We start from the raw sequence: 22284 nt of genomic DNA, 5'->3' as shown, positions 1-22284 counted from the left end.
ACATATGTACGGCGTTCTGTACTGAAGCTAGCTGGAGGAACATTTTAAAACACAGTTACATCCACTAATAGCGAGCGATCTGATGTTTTTGTACGACAGATATACAGTGGTTCACTGTACAAAAAAAAGTCTCAAAAGTGTCCCCAAAACTTCTCGCTCCATCGCCCCCATATCACCCCCCTTCCGTTCCCTCGCCCCCATGTCACCCCTTTTCGTTCCATCGCCCCCTGAAAAATGAAATCACCCCCTGGGGGGGGCGATATCGCCCAGTTTAAGAACCACTGGTTTAGAGAACTGGCAAATAGGTTGGTTCTGCCCACACTGCTTCTCAGCCTCCCAGCTGATCTTCTTTTGTTGCCCTGAATAGGAGAACAGAGCTGGAAAGCAGGTGATTGGGGTGGGGAGGAAATGGGGATTTTGCAGTATCCTTCCCCTGCCACACCCACCATGCCATGCCCACAAAGCCACACCCACAGAACTGGTAGTAAAAATAATTGAATCCCACCACTGTTCTCTTGGTATCTTATAGAACAGTGAATATTGTTCTGTCTTGTGTACACATATAAACACATATCAACTGGTTTAATAGCAGTAACTGTGGACTTCCGGGGGGCGTGGCCTGTTGCCGAGGAGGGCTCAACCGAGCTCCTCTCAGAGATCTGGTCTGTATATCTAAATAAGATCATAGATATCACCCCTTTTTGGCTAAGAAAGGGGCAGGGAGTAGCTCTGTATGCTAGGGTCTATTCGTAATCCACAGCCTTTCTCTTTTTTTTTGGCTGTGGACAGAGATTAGATCCAGCGGGAGCGGAGCTTTTATCTCCAGCCAGTTCTTCTCAGCTGCCTTTTTTGGCAGCCCCAGACAGGCGAGCCCCCCCCAGGACAAAGCAAAGTTTTTTCAAGCCAGGATTAATACGGGCGGGTCCCACTCCTGTGAGATTTATGCTTTTATTACTATCTTAAATACCAGCACCACTTGCCTTAGAGACTTCTTTGTCTAAACGGACTTCAAAATGGCGATTTCTCTCCGTTGGTGATTGATAGGGGATGTACTTAGCCGGTTTTACCTTCCTGCAGATCGCTCCTTAACAAAATAAATTCTTTTTCTTTGGAAACAGAGGGGAGCGAAAGCGCTGCTTATTTGCTTATTTATTATGGCACCCAGGTCAAAGAAGCGTCTTGCTACAAATGTGCCTAAAGAATCTAAAGAATTTATACTGGAATCACAGCCTTTGTCTCCTATGCCCTCTACTGGAGAATTTTTAACACAGGAATTTTTCTTTCAAATATTTAATGATTTTAAACAAGAAATCAAGGAATTTGTATTGGAATTATATGATGATTTAAAGTCTAAAATTGACCAAATGAAGGCGAATACGTTCGCAGCCGTGTCTGCCCTGTCAGATTATTCTGCTGAAATAGAGAATAAATTGGAAAGCTTGGAGAAGGCTAATTTTAATTTGACTACTAATACTCAAATATTACAACAAAAAATTAGAGACACCGAAGAACAGCTCGTGATGATAAATTTTAATAGGAAGGCATTTGCAATAAGAGTTAGAGGACTCCGCGAAAAGGAGCAAGAGAATCTGAAACAGACCTTTGCTGAAGCCTTTAGCCATGCGGTGGGAAGCCCGGGACTTAACTTTGATTGGCAGATTCGGAAAATTTATCGCCAGAACTCGTTGGTAGTAGAACAGCGACAGCTCCCGAGGGACATAATTATATATTTCTCCACAAAAGAATCCAGAAACGCGATCGTGCAAAAGCTTCATAATAACAGTCTCCGAGTTGATGACCAGGACCTGATTGTCTTCAAAGAAATCCCTTTCCAGATGTTGAGAGCAAGAAGAGACTATGCCTTTTTAACTAAAGAACTTAGAAATCAACAGATTCGGTACAGATGGGAGGCCCCAGCCGGCATTACTGTCACATTTGAGAATCAAAGATTTCGTCTTAACTCTGTTTCGGAGGCCCGAGATTTCTATTGTAGGACTTTGAAGGCGGGACTTCCTGACTCACTTGGAAAAGAGGAGAGACAAGCGGAAGGAGAAGGCAAGCGGCAGGCCGCGTGGCTGCAAGATGGAGGGGGTAGCCTTTCCTCCCTCGGAGAAGCAGAAAAGCGGAGATCGAGGATTTAGACATTTTAAAATATTTGCCAAAGTTGTGGACCGAATGGGGGTTTGCGACCTCTCTCCGGTAGAAAAAGCGGATTAATTCTTATTAGAAGGGAAAGTTTGGTGAAATTACTTTGAGCTAGATCTTAAACTGATGTCTGCATAAATTTGATAGTGGTAAATATCAGACAAGCAAGGGATGAGGGTAAAATATATGCGGAATGATTTACGTTGTTTAAACCCTATTAGAAGAGAAAGCCGGTTGGGATTATCTTAAGATAGATGTAAAATGAATGTGGAATGAATTATGTTGTTTAAATTTTGTTAGAAGGGACTACCTTAAAACAGAAGGTTAACTGACTTTTGTTGAAAGTATTATTTGAATATGTGGAATGATCCATGCTATTTAATTCTTATTAGAAGGGAAAGTTGGGTGAAATTACTTTGAGCTAGATCTTAAACTAATGTCTGCATAAATCTGATAGTGGTAAATATCAAACAAGCAAGGGATGATGGTAAAATGCATGCGGAATGATTTACGTTGTTTAAATCCTATTAGAAGAGAAAGTCGGTTGGGATTATCTTAAGATAGAATGTAAACTGATTTTTGTGTAAAGTAATACTTGACCCACGCTGCTTAAACTTTACTAAGAAGGGAAAGCTTGGTTAGATTATTTTGAATTATTGTTTGAAAATGAGGTTAAGAAAGATTATTTACGCTGTTTAAATTTTATTAGAAGGGAAAGTTTGATTATTCTTCTGTAAAGTAATATTTGAATATGTGGCATGAACCACGTTGCTTAAATTTTATCGGAAGGGATTATTTTTGGTTAGATTGTATATTGATGCCTACACAAATCTGTATAAATGTTTATCTGAATATAAGGTTTAGGAAGAGGAACGGGAGAGTCTACAGAAGGTTGGGGTAAATAACAAAGAAGTAAGAGACGAGAATAAAATATAGATAGAATGACTTATACTATTTAAGCATAGATAAAGATGGGGGGCTGAGCTCAACACAAAGAGTGGTTTTTTTTTTCTTTTCTCTTTTCTTTTCTTTCTTTTTTCTTGTTTTTCTTTCCTTTAATATATTATTTTTATTTTTAATCCATACGTACACAAGATACTTTAGACAGAAGGTAGTGCCAGGTGTGGGCCCTGGGAAGTCGGGAGGATTAGAGATGGGGATTTGTGGGGGGTGGGTGGGTGGGTGTTAATATAGTCTCAATAAGAACAAGAATGTACTTATATACGGTTGGTTTTTTGTTGTTGTTGTTGTTGTTGTTGTTTTCTTTTTTTCTTTTCTCTCTCTTTTCTTTCTTTATATTTTTTTTTCTTTCTCCTTGGTTTATTTTACTTTTTAACACTCGAATAAAGGCATACACCAAGGAGGGAGGTAGAGGGAAAGAAGAGGGAGGAGTAAGGAAGGAGTAAGGGGAATGCAAGGAGGGCGTGTGGGGAGTAAGGGGAGAAGGAAGGTTTGAGGGGAAAGGGAAGTAGGAGGGGAGTGTTAGAGGGAGAAGGGAAAGTTGGAGGGGGTAGATGGGGTGTATGGAGGATGGAAGTGTTAGGTGGGGTTGTGAATGATGAGTAGTGTTTTCTTTGTATTTTGTTTTATTTCATTTTTTTTCTTTTCTTATAGCAAATACCCTGTATATAAGTGATTGCAAAATGGATGTGAAAATGAATAAAATATATTTAAAAAAAAAATAGCAGTAACTGTGAAAGGATCTTGGAGTCTTATGGGACAAATATGCTAAATATGAGCAGCGGCAGCCCAAAAATCCAATGCAATTCTAAATTGCATTAACCAAGAGATACAATCAAGATCAAGTGAGGTACTAATACCACTCTATAAAGCCTTAATAAGACCACACCTAGAGTGCTGCATCCAGTTTTGGTCACCACACTATAAAAAGATGTCTAGAAAAAGTGCAGAGAAGAGCAACCAGGATGATTAGAGGACTGGAGACTGAAACATATGAAGAACGGTTGCAGGAACTGGGCATGGCTAGTCTAGTGAAGAGAAGGACCAGGGGAGACATGATAGCGGTCTTCCAATATTTGAATGGAGGTCACATAGAGGAAGGGGTCAAACTATTTTCCAAAGCACCCGAAGGCCAGACAAGGAATAATGGATGGAAGCTGACCAAGGAGAGATTCGACCTAGAAATAAAGAGGAACTTTCTGCCAGTGAGAGCAATCAACCCATGGAACAGAAGTTCCCTTCATACGTTGTGGGGGCTTCATCACTTGAGACTTTCAAGAAGAGATTGGACTGCCATTTGTCAAAAATGGTGTAGGGTCTCCTGCTTGAGTGGGGGGTTGGACTAGAAGACCTATAAGGTCTCTTCTAACTTGGTTAATCTTAATCTTAATCTATTAGATTTATAGGCCGCCCAATCCTGGAGGACTCTCTTAATCTGTGTCTTTTTTTAAAAAACCAAGCACAAAGTTCAACTGAATGGAAGTCTTAAGGGTTATTCACTTCTAGATCACCCCTCACCAGTCTAATACTAGAACTGCACACATGTAGTTCTTATTTCATCCAAATTCTTCCTCCTTTCTTTTGGCTTTGATGTTCGCAAACCCTTCCCAGGCTCAGTTGGAACAGTCATTCTGAGACGAGTAAAACTCCGGCCAAGCATCTGCTTTCTGAGTTTCGATATTTGTATGCCAGGACTTGTGTAATATTGATTGCAATCTGGCTTTTCTCCCATGGCCCTTTTACATACATGAATTATGAGCATCCCTTTTTCCCCTCCAGACAGTTATATGTAGTGGCATAATTCAGGGGGAAAGGATGCTGAGATTAGAAGGGAGGATTGCTCCCTTTGGTGTCACTTGTCTTGTTTTTGCAGCTTCCCATCATCACGCTGGCAGCTACCACTGTCTCCATGGACCTCTCTCTTGATCTCCAGCATGATTCCAGCCCCAACTGGCCATATAAAGGAATATTTAATTTTTAGCTTCATAGTTGTGTTCTGATTGTTTATTTATAAACCTCCCATTTCCCCTTGGAAAGACCCATAGGTGAACATATCCAGGGGTGGGCTTCAAAAATTGCATCGTCAGGTTCACTGCCTCTTGCTGGGTGAGTGTTAGAGGTGGGTTCCTACCAGTTTGGACCAGTTTGGCCGAGTAGGTAGCAACTTGGCCTGCCACGCCTCCTAACCGGTTCTCTCGGCGGCACCATGGGTGCCGCCATCTTGTTTTTTGCTTCTGCGCATGAGCATAAGCATTTTTAGTACTGCACATGTGTGCATAGCATGCATCAAGTGCTCCCCCCCACGTGTGCAGTGCGTCCCTTAGCGAACCAGCAGTAGCAGCAGCCAGAACCCACCCCTGGTGGGGGTGGCCATGGTGGGCGTGGAATAGTCAGCTTCCTGCACCACGGTGTGTGTGGGGCATTTTTCGCCCTCCCCAGGCTCCAGAGGCTTTCCTCGAGCATCCGGGAGGGTGAAAACTGCTTCCCCTGGGCTCCAGAGGCCCTCCGGAACTTCCGGGATGCCTGTTTTCCTCCCCTCCCCGAGCCTCCATGTGGGCCCTGCACTTATGTGGCCTGATGAATGGGCTGCGTGGAGACTCTGGAAGGGGTGGGGTCAAGTGGGATGGGCAGGGCAGGATGGGGTGAGAGGGTCCAGCCAGGCAGGATGGGCAGGGCAGGATGGGGTGGGAGGGTCCAGCCAGGCGTGGCATTGGGGGTTTGCCAAATTGGGTGGAATCCTAGCTAGAAGATTGCCCGAACCCATATGAACCCCCAGCAGCTCATCTCTGGATATATTTTAACTGGAACCCGGATATTTGTTAAACATTTAAACAAACACTTTATGAAATAGCATAAATTGCTAGGCAACAGGTCAGAATAATCTTAAAAACAATATAATCTACTATCCACATTCCTAAATGTTTCTGGAAGAACCCCAGGAACGAAAAAAGCACTCCTTTCTTTAGCTTCCCCATTTTAGCCTAGTGATTAAGGCCCAAAGCTAGGAACTAGAAGGCTCTGAGTTCTAATCTAGGCTTAGGTACAAAAGCCAGCTGGATGTCTTTGGGCCTGTCCTTTTCTCTCAGTTCAACTCACATGAGGAAAGAGCATTATGTATGTTCTCTGTCTTGCGTTATTTATAAACAATAAAAGTGGGATTTAAAAAAAGATTCAAATAAATGAATAATTTGGTATCAGCAGACATGGTGTCTCTCCATTATTGGAGATAATGTATAGTCTGCATGTCTGGTAGCCATCAATGTCTCCATAAATTTGCCCTTGTAGATCTGTCTTAATTCCCTTGTGACACCATCCCATTTGGAGCCGTAAACTAAGTAACGAGCTGGCCAAATTTTAGGGTGAAGCTCAACTACTCAGGGTGATGAAAACTAGAAACAACAGTGAATAATTTTTCAAAGCTCTCTTTAAGAAGCCAGTGGCTTAAAAGAGTTAGATAATTGATTCCCCATTGTTTCAGATGTTAGTGGGCTTTGATTACAAGAAAAAGATTGACTTCAACAGCACAATTGTTTTGGGCTACAAGCAGGTGGACAGTTGGGATATTTCAGTGATTGTGGACTCTCCATTGGAGATCATTAAACCTCCATTTTATCGACGTGAAGGTCAGTTAAACTGATTTGTGGCTACTCATGCCTATGCAGTGGGACGCGGTGGCTCAGTGGCTAAGACGCTGAGCTTGTCGATCAGAAAGGTCGGCAGTTTGGCGGTTCAAATCCCTAATGCCGCGTAACTGAGTGAGCTCCCGTTACTTGTCTCAGCTTCTGACAACTCAGCAGTTCCAAAGCATGTAAAGTAGAAAAATAGGTACCACCTTTGGTGGGAAGGTAACAGCGTTCTGTGCGCTTTCGGCGTTTAGTCATGCCGGCCATATGACCATGGAGAAGTCTTCAGACAGCTCTTCAGCTTTGAAATAGATATGAGCTCCACCCCCAGAGTAGGGAACGATTAGCACATATGTGCGAGGGGAACCTTTACCTTTTATGCCTATGCACAGGATAGTCTCAAGTAACAGTTAGCACCTGCTTGAGTTAGGTAAGGGTCAATAAAATTCAAGGAGAGTTGGGCCTATTGCACTAGAGCCGAGGTGGCGCAGTGGTTAAATGTAGCACTGCAGGCTACTTCAGCTGACTGCAGTTCTGCAGTTCGGCTGTTCAAATCTCACTGGCTCAGGGTTGACTCAGCCTTCCATCCTTCTGAGGTGGGTAAAATGAGGACCCAGAATGTGGGGGCGATATGCTGACTCTGTAAACTGCTTAGAGAGGGCTGAAAGCCCTATGAAGCGGTATATAAGTCTAACTGCTATTGCTATTGCTATTGTGGCTATGTAAGGATTTTAGGTTGATCCCTCGTTTGACTCTGCCCCTTGATTCCGCCAATCCTTTCCCTACACATTCAACATCATTAAGCATGGAATGGATGGCCACCTATCATTTCAACAATGCATGATCTGGTGATCTTTGAGGTTTTTTCCCCAACTTTGCGAATCATACTGATGGTCTCTAAGTCCTTTGCTTTTCTTCCCTGATCAGTACACAGATGTTCCTGATTATCCCACTTTCAATCTAGTTATTTTTATCCCAGTGATCAAGCAAGCAGTTTTCTAACCCCCACCTCAAGTTCACTTTTTCATGAAGCATTACAGTTTCATTTGATTCTGGGCAATGAGAGAGAGAGGGAGAGGGAGAGACAGCGACAGCGACAGAGACAGAGACAAAGACAGACAGAGAGAGGGAGGGAGGGAGGGAGATACACAGAGAGAGAGAGAAAGAGAGAGAGACGGAGGGAGGGAGGGAGGGAGACAGAGAGACAGAGAGAGGGAGGGAAAGTGGGAGGGAGAGAGAGAGGAGAGAGAGAAAAGAAGAGAAGAGAAGAGAAGAGAAGAGAAGAGAAGAGATGTCTGTCCTTCATTCAAAGAGAGCAGACTGTATGGACAGCAAGCCTGATGGAATGTCTTTCAAATATACCAAGCCTGTCTGGGGAGTTATTCTTCTATTTTCTACTATGACGATTTTGACTGCAAACCCAATTCTGCTCTGTGATATTATCTTGTCTCCTTCCAAGCTATGGCTTTGTAGATTTTATTTCATCCCCCTTCCTGCACTTTGGTGAAAGTCTACCGGGCTTCTGATCTAGTTCCAGTGACTTTTGGGAGGTCACTTCAGGTCAAGTTGGACATCTTTGCAACAATTTTTCTCCCACAAGACAATGATCAGTAACCTCTTTTGCTACAGGTGTGTATTATTCCTCTGCTGTGGCATCTATTTGCACAGGTGGAAAGGAAGATAATTTTAGGTGGAAATTAGAGGATGGGAAAATAATGGTCTTCTTAGAAATGTGGTGCCCAATATCCATCTTTAGGAGCAGATGTAGAATGGCACTTAGAAGTAAAGTCTCCTTCAAGTAAAGACGATGTAATGATGTAAAAAAAAGATATTCAGACTCTACGACCATGATGGTGAAACTATGGCACGCATGGCACAGATGGCATGTGGAGGCCTCTCTGTCGGCACACGAGCCGTCACCCCAGCTCAGCTCCACCGCACATGCATGTGCTCCTGCCAGCCAGCTGATTTACAGGTCTCTGCCACACATGCAGGAGAAGTGTGCACATGCGTGGGGGGGAGTGGGCAGTCACATGCACATGTGCAGAGGGAAGGCGGAGGTGCCTCCCCTGTGTGCCCATTTTTGATCTCAGGAGGCTTTGAGGATGCCTGCTAGGCCCAAAAAGGGGTGGGGTGGGGTGGTGCTGGGTGCCCCCCGGCGCCCCTTTTCTGGTCCCAGGAGGCTCCAAATAGGCCTGCTACAGGCATGGGTTCCTATCAGTTCTAACTTCTTCTATAGAAGAGGTTCCACAAATCTACAGTGCCATTTAGAACCAGTTCCAACTCCGTCCCCCCGCCCGTCTGCACATCATCAAGATGAAGAGCGAGAGGAGGGATTCTGGGAGTTGAAGTCCACAAGTCTTAAAGCTGTCAAGTTTGAACACCCCTGGGTTTTTTTTTTCCTAAAGGGTTAGGAGTGCAAGGGTCTTGTAACTTGACAGCTTTAAGACTTGCGTGCTTCAAATGCCAGAGTTCCTGAGCCAACATATTGGTTGTTAAGCAAGAGCATTGTTAAGTGAGTTTCACCACATTTTACAAGTTGGCCATGCCCACCCAGTCACATGGCTGCCAAGCCACTCCCACCCAGGCACATGGCTGGCAAGCCACTCCCATTCGGTCACATGGCCAGCAAGCCACTCCCACAAAGCAGGCCACACCTACAGAAGAGGTTCTAAAAAAATTTGAAACCCACCACTGGCCTGCTAGGCCGAAAATGGAGCACGAGGAAATTGTGCGACCATGCAGATTGGGGCAGGGCACGAAAGGGGTGGGGCTATTAGCATGCAAGGACAAAAAGGTTAGCCATCATTGCTCTAGAAAGAGTGTAGAGAAAAGCAACAAAGATGATTAGGGGACTGAAGGCTAAACATATAAAGAACGGTTGCTGAAATTGGGTGTGTATCAGACCTGGAAGCCATCTTTTGCATTGGGCCTTAAGGCCTGCCACATTTTTTTACTGTGGGAAAACAGGAGGGGGGGATTATATAGCATATAGGAGATATGTGGTCAAAATAACATTCTTTTCTCAGAGAGTCAAGGCCACCTTGCCCTGCAGCTGCGATGGCGTGACTGGGAGGCATCTCCAGTTGGGACGATGCCTGATTGGGCCATGTGACGACATGAGGGTGCTGGGCAGGGACTTGAACTTTCACTTGGGTGGGGAAAACTTGGAAACATCCAGATTCGGGTTTGCCCAGATGTGCCAATATGACACCTCTATTAAAATGGATCTGAGAAAACTCAAGTCTCGGCGTCTTCTTTCTTTAGGAGAACTCTGACAGTGTGTTTAGTTTAAGAAAAGAAGGACTAGGGGGTGACATGGTAACACTGTTCCAATATTTAAAGGGTTGCCACAAAGAAGAGGGAGTCAAGGTGTTATCCAAAGCACCTGAAGGCAGGACAAGAAGCAATGGGTGGAAGCTAATCAAGGAGAGAAGCAGCCTAGAACTAAGGAGAAATTTCCTGACAGTTAGAACAATTAATCGGTGGAACAACTTGCTTCCAGAAGTTGTGAATGCCCCAACACTGGAAGTTTTTAAGAAGATGTTGGACAATCATTTGTCTGAAATGTAGTTTCCTGTCTGAGCAAAGAGTTGGTCTAGAAGACCTCCAAGGTCCCTTCCAGCTGTGTTATTCTGTTAATTTATGCTCAGATTCAGCTTGATGGCTTTATGGAGAACCTTTCAAGGTCAACCAGACAGGGAAACCAAAAATTATGAAATGTTAATGCTACTTTTATTACAAAGTTACAGGAATGGAATCTTGCAAGTCTGAATGCCCGTCTTCCCTCCCTCCATCCCTTTATCCACAAGAGAAACAGGGAAGGTCAAGCTTGAGACATTTTCTCAAATTACGTTTCTGCCTCAGACTCAAATTTCTTTCCTCTACCCATTGTCTTGGTTGCAGCTCTTCCTTCAGTTCCTTAAAGTATTCTTTCTGCCCATTATCCCGCTGTGGTTTTATTAATAATACCACGGAGTGGTTTGCCAATCCATTTTTCAGGCATACAATTGTTCCCAACTTTCCAATTTTTTTATTCTAATAAAAAAGGGGAATTATGACACAAAGGACCAGAGAAAATCAACAACCACAAAATATAGGTAAAGTAAAAACCAATCAATGGCAATTAACACAATAAACCTATGGACAAATGCCTAAACGAAGAGCCATGTGAAAAGCTAAATGTAGCTAATGTACAAGATGTACCTTAGCTACATTTTATTCCAACGAGAATAAAATGGACAAAGGATCGGGGCCATTCATTAAGTCGCAGCACAAAATATTTTTTCAAGCCTATACTTAAGAATATAGTCAACCTTCATTCATCGAGTAGTAAATTGGGGCCAGATAAGGGTCAACTGAATTCAAGGGGGTTGGATTTGATGATGACAACCTATATATATGTATGGGTACAATATAAGGAAACTGGATGAAAATTGCCAACAGTGATCTGGAAAGGAGGATTAGAAAAGTTTGTTACTAAATATTATGGATGTTTAGCTAGAATAGGACATAAGGATTCAGTGTTATTGGAGGATTTTAGAAATAGTAATTGAAAGGCCAGTATGTGGTTATGTATTAAATTTCGGTATATTTTATGATGAAGGATGTTTAAATAATTATAGTCAAATTAAAAATGGAGGTATAAGGGTAACATGTATAAATATCTGAGTTAAAATACTTGAGTTAATATGAATTATGCTTGATGACTGAGGAAAAGATGCACGAAAGTCTTTTGTAACCAACTGATACACTTTCTACAGTATGTAAAGAAGGAAGATTATATGTGTTGTGTTTGTTTTGAAAATAAAAAATAAATACATTCTAAATTAAAAAAAGGTGGGTTGGATTTGGATTGTTTGTGGGAATGTAAGGTCTCTGAGCTGATGACATGCTTAACTCCAGCCCCTAACTCCGCCTGCTCTTCTACAAACACCCACATTTAAGTATCCACAATGCCTCTTGAGCAAGTTAAATATTTGTCTGAAGAGTTCTAGAAACATTTGACAATTTGCTTTACTTATGGTTTGTTATCCATAGCAGTCAAATGTCATTGGGTTTTTTTTTTCCTAACTCTTAAGACAAGGTATATTGATAAATTAATAAGAATACAACAGGAATGAGAAAGAGTAGTGTGGTGGCCTAACAATCAGGAGGCTGTGAGTTCGATCCTAGGTAATGGCAGAATTTCTCTCTCTGGGCGCAAAGAGAAAATATCTGTTGTGAACTCCACATAGGTGTCAAGAACGGCATCCTGCCAGTAAATGTTCAGCTCCATTCAGTCACCCCGGTTCCACCCGAATGCAAGGGATAACAGGGTTGTTAAGAGAAAACAAAAAGGCAAGATATAGACAATATTTTTGGACTGCTGGGTATCTTGAGAATTTTGAGAGAAATCCATGAACACTACAATACATTGCCTGCAATGGTGAACGTAAGGAGGCATGAAGCATCATTTCTTAAAATACAACATGATGACTTGGTTTTCTATCATCATTTCTAGCCTTCCAGTCTGTTATCTGGTGAAAAGTGGGAATATTTTCCCACCATAGGGCTTCAGTTGCCCACTATCTTTTATTTTTAATATATATATCTATATCTATGGGAGTATGTAGGATCTCTAGAGGCATTCTTGCAATGAATTTCTTTTTATGTTGGAGAAAAATCAATCAGACAAAAAAAAGTGAGAATATTGTAGATCCAATTACTAAGATTTAGTTTGTTTACAGTTAAAAATCAGAATAAGGAGGAGGAGGAAGAGGAAGTTTTGATGATTAGTGGGGATATGAAGACTATATAGAACCAAAGTAAATACCTAGCAACACCATATTGCTCACCCCTTTTATAAGAAAAGCCACCCAATAAATGCAATAAGAACAATCAAAAAATAAAAACTGGTGTCTCTTCTAGATATTTTCGTTTGTTTGTTTATTTCCAGTCAACAATTCAAAGTTCTGCTCACCGGTTCAGAAGGAGAGGCTTTTAATATGATAAATTGGCCAAGTTCTAATGCCAGCATCAGGTTAAGATGTTGATTTATGTGACATTATATTCCACTCTGAAAAAATCCTCCAAAAAGAAAAAGAAAACATTGTGAATGCCTAACATCTTGCAATTCAGAACCCACCTGATAGGTAAGGAAGGGTCTCCTGCATCCCACCAATCCTTTGGCGGACTAATATACATGCACCACAGCTCCCAGCTGTATCCATGGGCTGAATTTTCATAGCGCTGCACCTCAAAGGTGTCCTGCTTGATATTGTCAATGGATGGGAGGATGACCCTTTTTCGGTTCTCCTGGATTCTTGAAAGAACTGGCTCTGCCCTGGAAGAGAACAACCAAACCATTAGTTTGGAAAGATTCCAGGCAATTACATTCCAAGAAACACACAACTGATTAGATTGGTTTTCATAATTTGATACCTTGTGGTACATGCAATCTTTTTTTTATAAGGAATCAAAATTCTAGTCCACCTACCCATGTTTTCCCAAAAATAAGACAGGGTCGTATTTTCTTTTGACCCCCAAAATAAGCACTTGACCTTATTGTCGGGGAGGTCTTATTATTTTTGAGGTGCAGGAGGCAGCGAGCGTGGTCACCTCATGGCTGCTGCTGTGTTACAATATTTTCGGGGAGGGCTTATTTTCATGGGAGGGCTTATTTTAGCACATGTGCTCAAAAGCCCAAGTGGGATTGTTATCCAGGGTGATCTTATTTTTTTTTGGGGGGGGGGGATACCATACATTCTATGCTATTATAGTCGGTCGCACAGTTAGCCAGATGTTGAGACTGAATTTGGCATTTTTATCCACCTATCAAGCTCCCAAATCCTAATAAGTCTACTGCTACTGCTATTGCTATAATAAACTGTAAACTCCCAAGGATTTAAGAAAGATAGCTGATGTTGTTAAAGGTGCATTAAAGATGTAAGCTGCTCCAAGTAAAGCTGCCTTCTGCAATTGACTGATGATGATTATGTCAATGCCAATGGTGTTCAAGTGGTGCTCCAGTTGTTTTGGGATTGCACCCAAGGAGCCTATTACTATTGCTATTATTTCTATCCTCATCATCATTATCCTCCTCCTGATCACCATTTTATATCCTACCTTTTCATTGGACTCCTAACGTAACTTTCAAATATCTTCATTCGTTTTATGCTCACTGCAACAACACAGAGCATTGGATTGAGGGAGAGCGAGTCACCCAAAGACACCTGTGTTAAGGGTAGACTTGAACCTGGGTCTTCTCTATCTTATTCCAGCACTCTAACCGTTAGAACACATTGTCTCTCTATTCTATTATATTCCCGAGTAGAAGAAACTAGGGGTTGGATCAGGATCCAGCTTGTACTGTATCATTTAACTATTGGTTATTTCAATATATTTTCCCAAAGATAAAAAGCAAGCATCTTTAGGGGGGGGGGGGGGGGCGCTGAGAGCTTTGTGCGTGGAAATTACTGGCCTTTATAAAAATAAAGTGGAGTTAAAGCCCAATAAAATAAACCACTCCAGAAAACAGTATATGGATATTTATTCAGTCTTGGCTTATGTTAAGTCAATAAATCCTTTAACAATTGCACCGGCTTAGACAGCATCAAGGAACTTCACCTTGTGAAAAGAGCATGCAATGGCGAGGCAGCTATCTCAAGGTTATTCAAGTACGTCTTTCCTTATCCCCATTCAAAAGGCAGGAAAGATTTCACACAGGCTGACAACAAAGATTGTGGAAGGGAGGGAGATCAATTGAATCCATCAACGGGGATTTTAGGCTGCAATCCGAGGTAGATGCCTGAAGGTAAGTTTCCATTAAATTCTGTAGGACTTGCCTTTCAGTAGTCCTGGAAAGAAATTAACTGTACCTTTGCCAATCTGTGCTCCCACTTCTGACGCAGGTTGACTAAAACATTCCCTGAATGGGAAATTAGCACTGCGAGTGACACAGTTCCAATGTCATGCAAGCTTTCAAAATTTGGATGCTTCTCCTGACATTTAAATTGCAAACACTAATCACGGTCCCTTTATATTCTCCTCAGAATCAAGTATAATATGAGATTAGGAGTTTCTCTTTGAATCTCTAACATGCCAGCTTCCAAATGTGGCAATACAATGCTTCCTTTGCTTGTCTTGGAAGGGGGAACAAACATTTCCCTCAAAAAAATAAAATATATCACAGCATTGTTATGGTAATAGCATAGCAATAGCATAGAAATTTAGGGTTATATATTGCCCCATAGTGCTTTACAGCGCTCTCTGAGTGGTTTAAAATGTAGAAGCATTATTTGCATGTTGCATATTGCAATTTACTACATATTGCATTTCCTTGACCTCAGAAGGATGGAAGGCAGAGTCGACATTGAGCTGGTCAGGATCGAACTCCAGACTATGGGCAGAGTTGGCCCGCAATACGGCACTTTAACCACTGTGCCACCAAGATTATGTGAGTAACACGGTCTAATCTCTATCCATTGTGCTCAATCTCTATCCATTGAGCCACGGTGGTGCAGTGGTTAGAGTGCAGTACTGCAGGCTACTTCTGCTGACTGCCGGCTACCTGAAATTTGGCAGTTCAAATCTCACCAGGCTCAAGGTTGACTCAGCCTTCCATTCTTCCAAAGGTGGGATTAAAATGAAGACCCAAACTGTTGGGGCAAATAGGTTGACTCTGTAAACAGCTTAGAGAGGGCTGTGAAACTCTGTAAAGTGGTATATAAGTCGAAGTGCTATTGCTATTGTAATTCTCTACAACCTCCCACAGTATTAAATGCTATCTTCTTTGGTCAAAAGCCTGCCTGTGCCTAAATTCAATATGTCATCTTTATTTTATTTTTTTACCAATTTTTTATACCACCCATCACACTTGCATGCCTCTGGGCAATTTGCAGATAAAACAGTAAAATGATATAAATGCTATTGTTAAAAAAAGAAGTTAAAAACTCAATTAAAACAAAGTTAAAAGGGACAATTGTAAAATTAAAAGCCAGAAGGAGCTTTTTCATCCCTCCAACCAACCCCAGGGGTGCAAGGAATTCTGGGATTCTGAGGCCAGTCAGCAGAGCCAGGACAAAATGCTTTTCCAGAAGCCCAGGATGGTGAGGGCCTTTTGTCTCTGGGGTCAAGCAGAAAGCAAGTCACTGTGCAGCAGAAAGCAGAGAAATCTTTCTTTGTAGACCCCATCAATCAAAGTTCTTTAACCAATGGGCTCTATAATGTGCCTTCCCTGCCTGTTGGGGTGCAAAGGGTAGATGAAATTGCCTTAGCCATGAAAGCTGGCAGGCGACTTTGGGCCAGTCACCAGGAGACTATGAATTCTAGTCCCGCCTTCACCATGAAAGTTAGCTGGTGACTTTGGGCGAATCACCAGGAGACTGTGAGTTCTAGTCCTGCCTTTGGCATGAAAGCTAACTGGTGACTTTGGGCCAATCACCAAGAGACTGTGAGTTCTAGTCCCGCCTTTGGCATGAAAACTGGCAGGTGACTTTGGGCCAGTCACCAGGAGACTATGAATTCTAGTCCCGCCTTCACCATGAAAGTTAGCTGATGACTTTAGGCCAATCACCAGGAGACTGTGAGTTCTAGTCCCGCCTTTGGCATGAAAGCTAACTGGTGACTTTGGGCCAATCACCAGGAGACTGTGAGTTCTAGTCCCGCCTTTGGCATGAAAACTGGCAGGTGACTTTGGGCCAATCACCAGGAGACTATGAATTCTAGTCCCGCCTTCACCATGAAAGTTAGCTGGTGACTTTGGGCCAATCACCAGGAGACTGTGAGTTCTAGTCCCGCCTTTGGCATGAAAGCTAACTGGTGACTTTGGGCCAATTACCAGGAGACTGTGAGTTCTAGTCCCGCCTTTGGCATGAAAACTGGCAGGTGACTTTGGGCAGTCACCAGGAGACTATGAATTCTAGTCCCGCATTCACCATGAAAGTTAGCTGGTGACTTTGGGCCAATCACCAGTAGACTGTGAGTTCTAGTCCCGCCTTTGGCATGAAAGCTAACTGGTGACTTTGGGCCAATCACCAGGAGACTGTGAGTTCTAATCCCGCCTTTGGCATGAAAGCTAACTGGTAACTTTAGTTCAATCACCAGGAGACTGTGGGTTCTAGTCCCGCCTTTGGCATGAAAGCTGGCTGGTAATTTTGGGCCAATCAATAGCGGACTGTGAGTTCTAGTCCCTCCTTAGGCATGAAAGCCAGCTGGGCCAGCCACTCTCTCTCAGCCCAACCACATCAAATGGTTGTTGATGTGCAGAATATAGGAGGAGGAGGAAGGTGTGTTGGGTACGTTCCCGGCCTTGAGTTATTTGTAAAAATAACTAAGATGGGATTCATATAAAATAAAAGAATAAAAAATAATAAAATATTTTTTTTAAGAAAATGGGATGAGGGGGTTCCTTAGATAACCTGGTCCCATGCCATAAAGGACTTTAAAAGTGTGACCAACACTTTAAATTGGACCCATAAACAAATTGGAGCTCAATGTTCCAAAGGTGTTACATGTGCAACCCTAGGGGCACCCAAAATTGCTTCTGCCACCACATTCTGCACCGGCTGCAGCTTCTGAATATTCTTTCAAGGCTACCCCTATGTAGAGTGCATTTCAGTACAGGTGGTCCTTGATCTATGACCAAAACTGAGCCCAAGATTTCTTTTGTTAAACAAGATAGCTGTTTGATAAGTTTTGCCCTATCTTACAATTTTTCTTGCTGCCGTTGTTAAACGAACCGCTATGGTTATTAAGTTAGTAATGCCGTGGTTAAGTGAATTCAGCTTCCTGATTGATTTTGATGGTCAGAAGGTTGCAAAAGATGGTCACGTGGCCCCCAGGACACTGCAACCGTCATAAATAAGAGTCAGTTATCAAGTATTTGAATTTTGATCACTTAACGATGGGGTTGCTCAGTGGCTTAGTGGCCTAGAGGTGGAGCTCACAATTGCCTCACAATCTGGAGGCTGTGAGTTCGATCCTAGGTAGAGACAGATATTTCTCTCTCTGGGTACGATGAGAACATATCTGCCAAATATAACCCCACACTGGTGACAGGGAAGGGCATCTGGCCAGTAAACACTCAGCTCCATTCAGTTGCCCAGGCTCCACCTTATGGGATCATTAAAAGATGACAATGAACTATGGGGATGCTGCAAGAGTTGTGAAAAACAGTTGTAAGTTACATTTTTCAGTGATGTTGTAACTTTAATGGTCACGAAACGAAGGATTTTAAGTATCAGCTTTGAAAGCCATATTAGCTTCGGAAACTTCCATGCTGCCACATTCTTGTGCCTGGGAAAGTAGAAGGGGGGGGTGGGTTAGTAGAGGGAATGTAGTTAGACATAATAGCATTCTTCTTTTTGGTCAAGATCATGGTACTCCTGAATCTGGAGGGCTGGTTGAAATGATGTCTTGAGTTGGGACGGATTGTGATTGGACCATTGATGAACTGATGGGGGCAGGGGCTGGGTTTGGGCTTTTGACTTACTGAGGGAAAACCCAGAACTCTCAGATTTGGGTTTTAGCAATAGCAATAGCAGTAGACTTATATACCGCTTCATAGGCCTTTCAGGTCTCTCTAAGCGGTTTACAGAGAGTCAGCATATTGCCCCCAACAATCTGGGTCCTCATTTTACCCACCTCGGAAGGATGGAAGGCTGAGTCAACCCTGAGCCGGTGAGATTTGAACCGCTGACCTGCTGATCTAGCAGTAGCCTGCAGTGCTGCATTTAACCACTGTGCCACCTTTTCCCAGATATGCCAGTATAGCTACTCTAATAAAAGGGAAGTTTGAGAAAATGGTTGTCTCGGAGTTTTTAATTTGGAGTTGGGTTCTTCTGGCACACTGACAATAACTTGAGGATACGGGAGATGCCCAGAGCATGAGTGATTGAAAGTAGAGTTAATGCTATTGTCATAGGAAAATTCCAATAGGAAACAAAGGCAACAACACAAGCAAAAATTCTTACTTTAAAATCAGAGGTTTATTGTTTCTAATAATTTGGAACATTAGAAATGAATAGATATAAACGATATAATAGCAGTAATACACTGCATTAACATATTAATGCAGAGGGCCAATGAGATATAGCAAGTCCTACAAGGACTGCTACAAATGAAAAAAATGAAATTCAATGGTGAAAAGAGTAAGGTTCCACATTTAGGCAACAGAAACGAAATGCACAGGTACAGTATAGGTGGTACCTTGCTCATCAGTAGTAACTGTGAGAGGGATCTTGGAGTCCTAGTGGACAATCATTTAAATATGAGCCAGCCGTGTGCAGCAGCTGCCAAAAAAGCCAACACAGTTCTAGGCTGCATAAACAGAGGGATCGAATAAAGATCATGTGAAGTGTTAATAACACTTTATAATGCCTTGGTAAGGCCACACTTGGAATACAGCATTCAGTTTTGGTCACCATGATGTAGAAAAGATGTGGAGACTCTAGAAAGAGTACAGAGAAGAGCAACAAAGATGATTAGGGGACTGGAGACTAAAACATATGAAGAACGGTTGCAGGAACTGGGTATGTCTAGTTTAATAGAAAGAAGAAATAAGGGAGACATGATAGCAGTCTTCCAATATCTCAGGGGTTGCCACAAAGAAGAGGAAGTCAAACTATTTTCCAAGGCAGCTGAGGGTAGAACAAGAAGCAATGGGTGGAAACTAATCAAGGAGAGAAGCAACTTAGAACTGAGGAGAAATTTCCTGACAGTTAGAACAATTAATCAGTGGAACAACTTGCCTCCAGAAGTTGTGAATGCCCCAACACTGGAAGTCTTTAAGAAGATTTTGGATAGCCATTTGTCTGAAACGGTATAGGGTTTCCTGCCTAGGCAGAGGGTTGGACTAGAAGACCTCCAAGGTCCCTTCCAACTCTGCTATTGTATTGTAAATCAAAGAGTGCTGAGCCGATCTTGAACCCTATCTTTTACACTGTTCTTCTAACCACATACATGCTTCACAACCTCACTAACTGTCACTATCTGTGAACACCTGTGTAACATTACTTTCAATCCCTCATTTCCAACAGTTTCATTCTTCCTGTTTTAAACGAATCCAGACAAGGGCATATTTTGCAAAAAAAAAAAGAAAGAAAGAAAGAAAGAAAGAAAGAAAGAAAGAAAGAAAGAAAGAAAGAAAGAAAGAAAGAAAGAAACATATTTTGCAGTTAGCAACGGTTCAGCAGGATTACAAATATTTCTGGTAAATTTTGAAATCATCCTAGCTGAAAACTTTGGTTCATATCTCTTCTGGGGCTTTCTATCATCCACAGGACTTATTGAATCTAATAGCTCAATAAGCTATATTTCTTGATTCTCACACTATGAAATCATCCACATAATGTGATCCTGGTACCAACCTGCTTTCTTAAGCAACAGACTCTCAGCATAGTCAAAAGCAGAGACAACTGCTTAATACCTTCTCTGTTGAAGGTCTTTTCAGATGACCTTTTCGTAAACAGCAGTATATATGCAGCCTTTTCGGCTGCATATATAACACCCAGCTCTGAAGAATGAGCCACCCGAGAAGGATAAGAGCAGTTAAGCTCGACCTATAAATGCCAGGGTTGAAAAGATGCCTTTGAAACGTATCTTTGGGGTTCATTGTTCAAAAGGAAAACCCATAAACCCATTTGAAATCCATCCCCCCACTCCCATCTGTTTTGCAGATATTTCTACCATTTTCCTCCTGGGAGCAATAGCTTCTTCTTTCCATGGCACAGGATGAATTGTGCACGAGACTCTCCTGTCACATCTATATCAAGCAGAAAGCGGAAGAGCAACAAATTTTATTTCTAAAAAATAAAATCGAGTTTACCACGAGAGGAGGAAGAAATGGGAAAACCCATTAATTCTTAGTCCATTCACAGAATAGAATTTAACTCTACCGATACTCTTCCATAGATATCTTTGGCATAAAAGGAGCTTTTAAGAAGAGGAGTTTAAAGTGGTTTTGTTAAAAGTAATCATGGTTAATTGGATTCCTCCTGGGTTTAGAGCTGGCAAAAATAAAATTCAAGGCCCTACTCAGCCATAGGACTTTTGGGGTGACCTAGACCCAATCCATCTATTCCAGGCCAGGCTGCTTCACAAGGAAAAGTAAGAAGGAGAAATGTTAAATTCCTGGAAGCGTGGAAGGAAGGAACTACAACAGATAAATAAATGGCAAAATGAAGTCTATTTGTACTCTAAAGAATCAAAAGTGCTCTATAAGATCCACCTCAATGAAGGAGAGAAGAAAGGAGGGAAGGAAGGAGGGAATGTAGGAGAGAAGGAAGGGGGGAAGGAAGGAGGAAAGGAAGGGGGAAAGGAAGGAGAGGAGGAGAGAAGAAAGGAGGGAAGGAAGGAGGGAAGGAAGGAGGGAAGGAAGGAGGGAAGGAGGTGGGAAGGAGAGAAGGAGAGAAGAAAGGGGGAGGGAAGGAGGGAGGGAAGGAAGGAGGGAAGGAGAGTAGGAGAGAAGAAAGGAGGGAAGGAAGGAGGGAAGGAAGGAAGAAGAAGTAGGAATGTTGTAAGATAAGATGGAGTTATGGGATGGTAAGAAAGCAATTTCAAGTATATTGTCAACTGTAGGGGAAAAATTGTTATAAATACATATTATTAATAACAGTTATGAGATCATATAATTGTGAATGTATATATGAAATTAATAAAATTTTCAAAAAAAAAAGATCCACCTCAATCTTGCTTCCTTGCTACAGAACTTCTTTCAAATGACGTTAATAAAAATAAAAAGCATTTATTATAATCTCAGGAGAAAGGAAGAGATGCCCACACAAACTGTATGTAAGCCAATGCAAATTATTTTGAAAGGGAAGGAGTAGCAGACCCTAGGGTAGGAGTTAAAAGAGGGATCAGCCTAGGCTCCTTTATATAACCATAAGCAAACTAAGTGCAGGGATGTGATGGCTCAGTGGCTAAGATGCTGAGCTTGTCGATTAGAAAGGTTGGCAGTTCAGCGGTTCGAATCCCTAGCCCTGCGTAATGGAGTGAGCTCCCGTTACTTCTCCCAGCTTCTGCCAACCTAGCAGTTTGAAAGCATGTGAAAATGCAAGTAGAAAAAATAGGGACCACCTTTGGTGGGAAGATAACAACGTTCCGTGCGCCTTTGCCGTTTAGTCATGCCAGCCACATCCACGGAGACATCTTCGGACAGCGCTGGCTCTTCAGCTTTGAAACAGAGATGAACACCGCCCCCTAGAGTTGGGAACGACTAGCACACATGTGCGAGGGGATCCTTTACCTTGAAACTAAGTGCACCATCCCATACTTTTGACCCCTATTTAACCCCAAGCAAGTGTTAATTGTGAGTAATAAATTAGTTCAATGATTAATGACAGGCATGAAAGATCAGATCCACAACTGATGGTCCAATTAAACTGATTTATTACTAATCATGCCTATGCACAAGAATCTTCTCAATTAATAGTTAGCACCTGCTTGGAGTTAAATTAGTTAAGTTGAATTCAATGGAATTCAAAAGGAATTGGACTAAGTTCACTTGTGGCTATGTAGGGAGTCCAAACTGATCCCTCCTTTGACTCTGCCCCCAGGTTTTGCCTCTCCTTCT

General features: G+C 42.3%; 1 protein-coding gene across 1 annotated transcript in view; it reads right to left on the bottom strand.

The window, feature by feature from the left end:
- The window catches only part of GALNT17 (polypeptide N-acetylgalactosaminyltransferase 17), a 387132-nt gene that overhangs the window by 142137 nt on the left and 222711 nt on the right, over nt 1-22284 (bottom strand). The window contains exon 5 of the mRNA XM_032216602.1: nt 12856-13053. Within this exon, the coding sequence (XP_032072493.1) occupies nt 12856-13053 (198 nt within the window). The remainder of the gene's footprint in view (nt 1-12855; nt 13054-22284) is intronic.

Source organism: Thamnophis elegans, chromosome 4, assembly GCF_009769535.1.
Source record: "Thamnophis elegans isolate rThaEle1 chromosome 4, rThaEle1.pri, whole genome shotgun sequence".
Classification (NCBI taxonomy): Eukaryota; Metazoa; Chordata; class Lepidosauria; order Squamata; family Colubridae; genus Thamnophis; species Thamnophis elegans.
The sequence above is the reverse complement of the archived record's forward strand: the minus strand, read 5'-3'. Positions and strand labels throughout refer to the sequence as shown.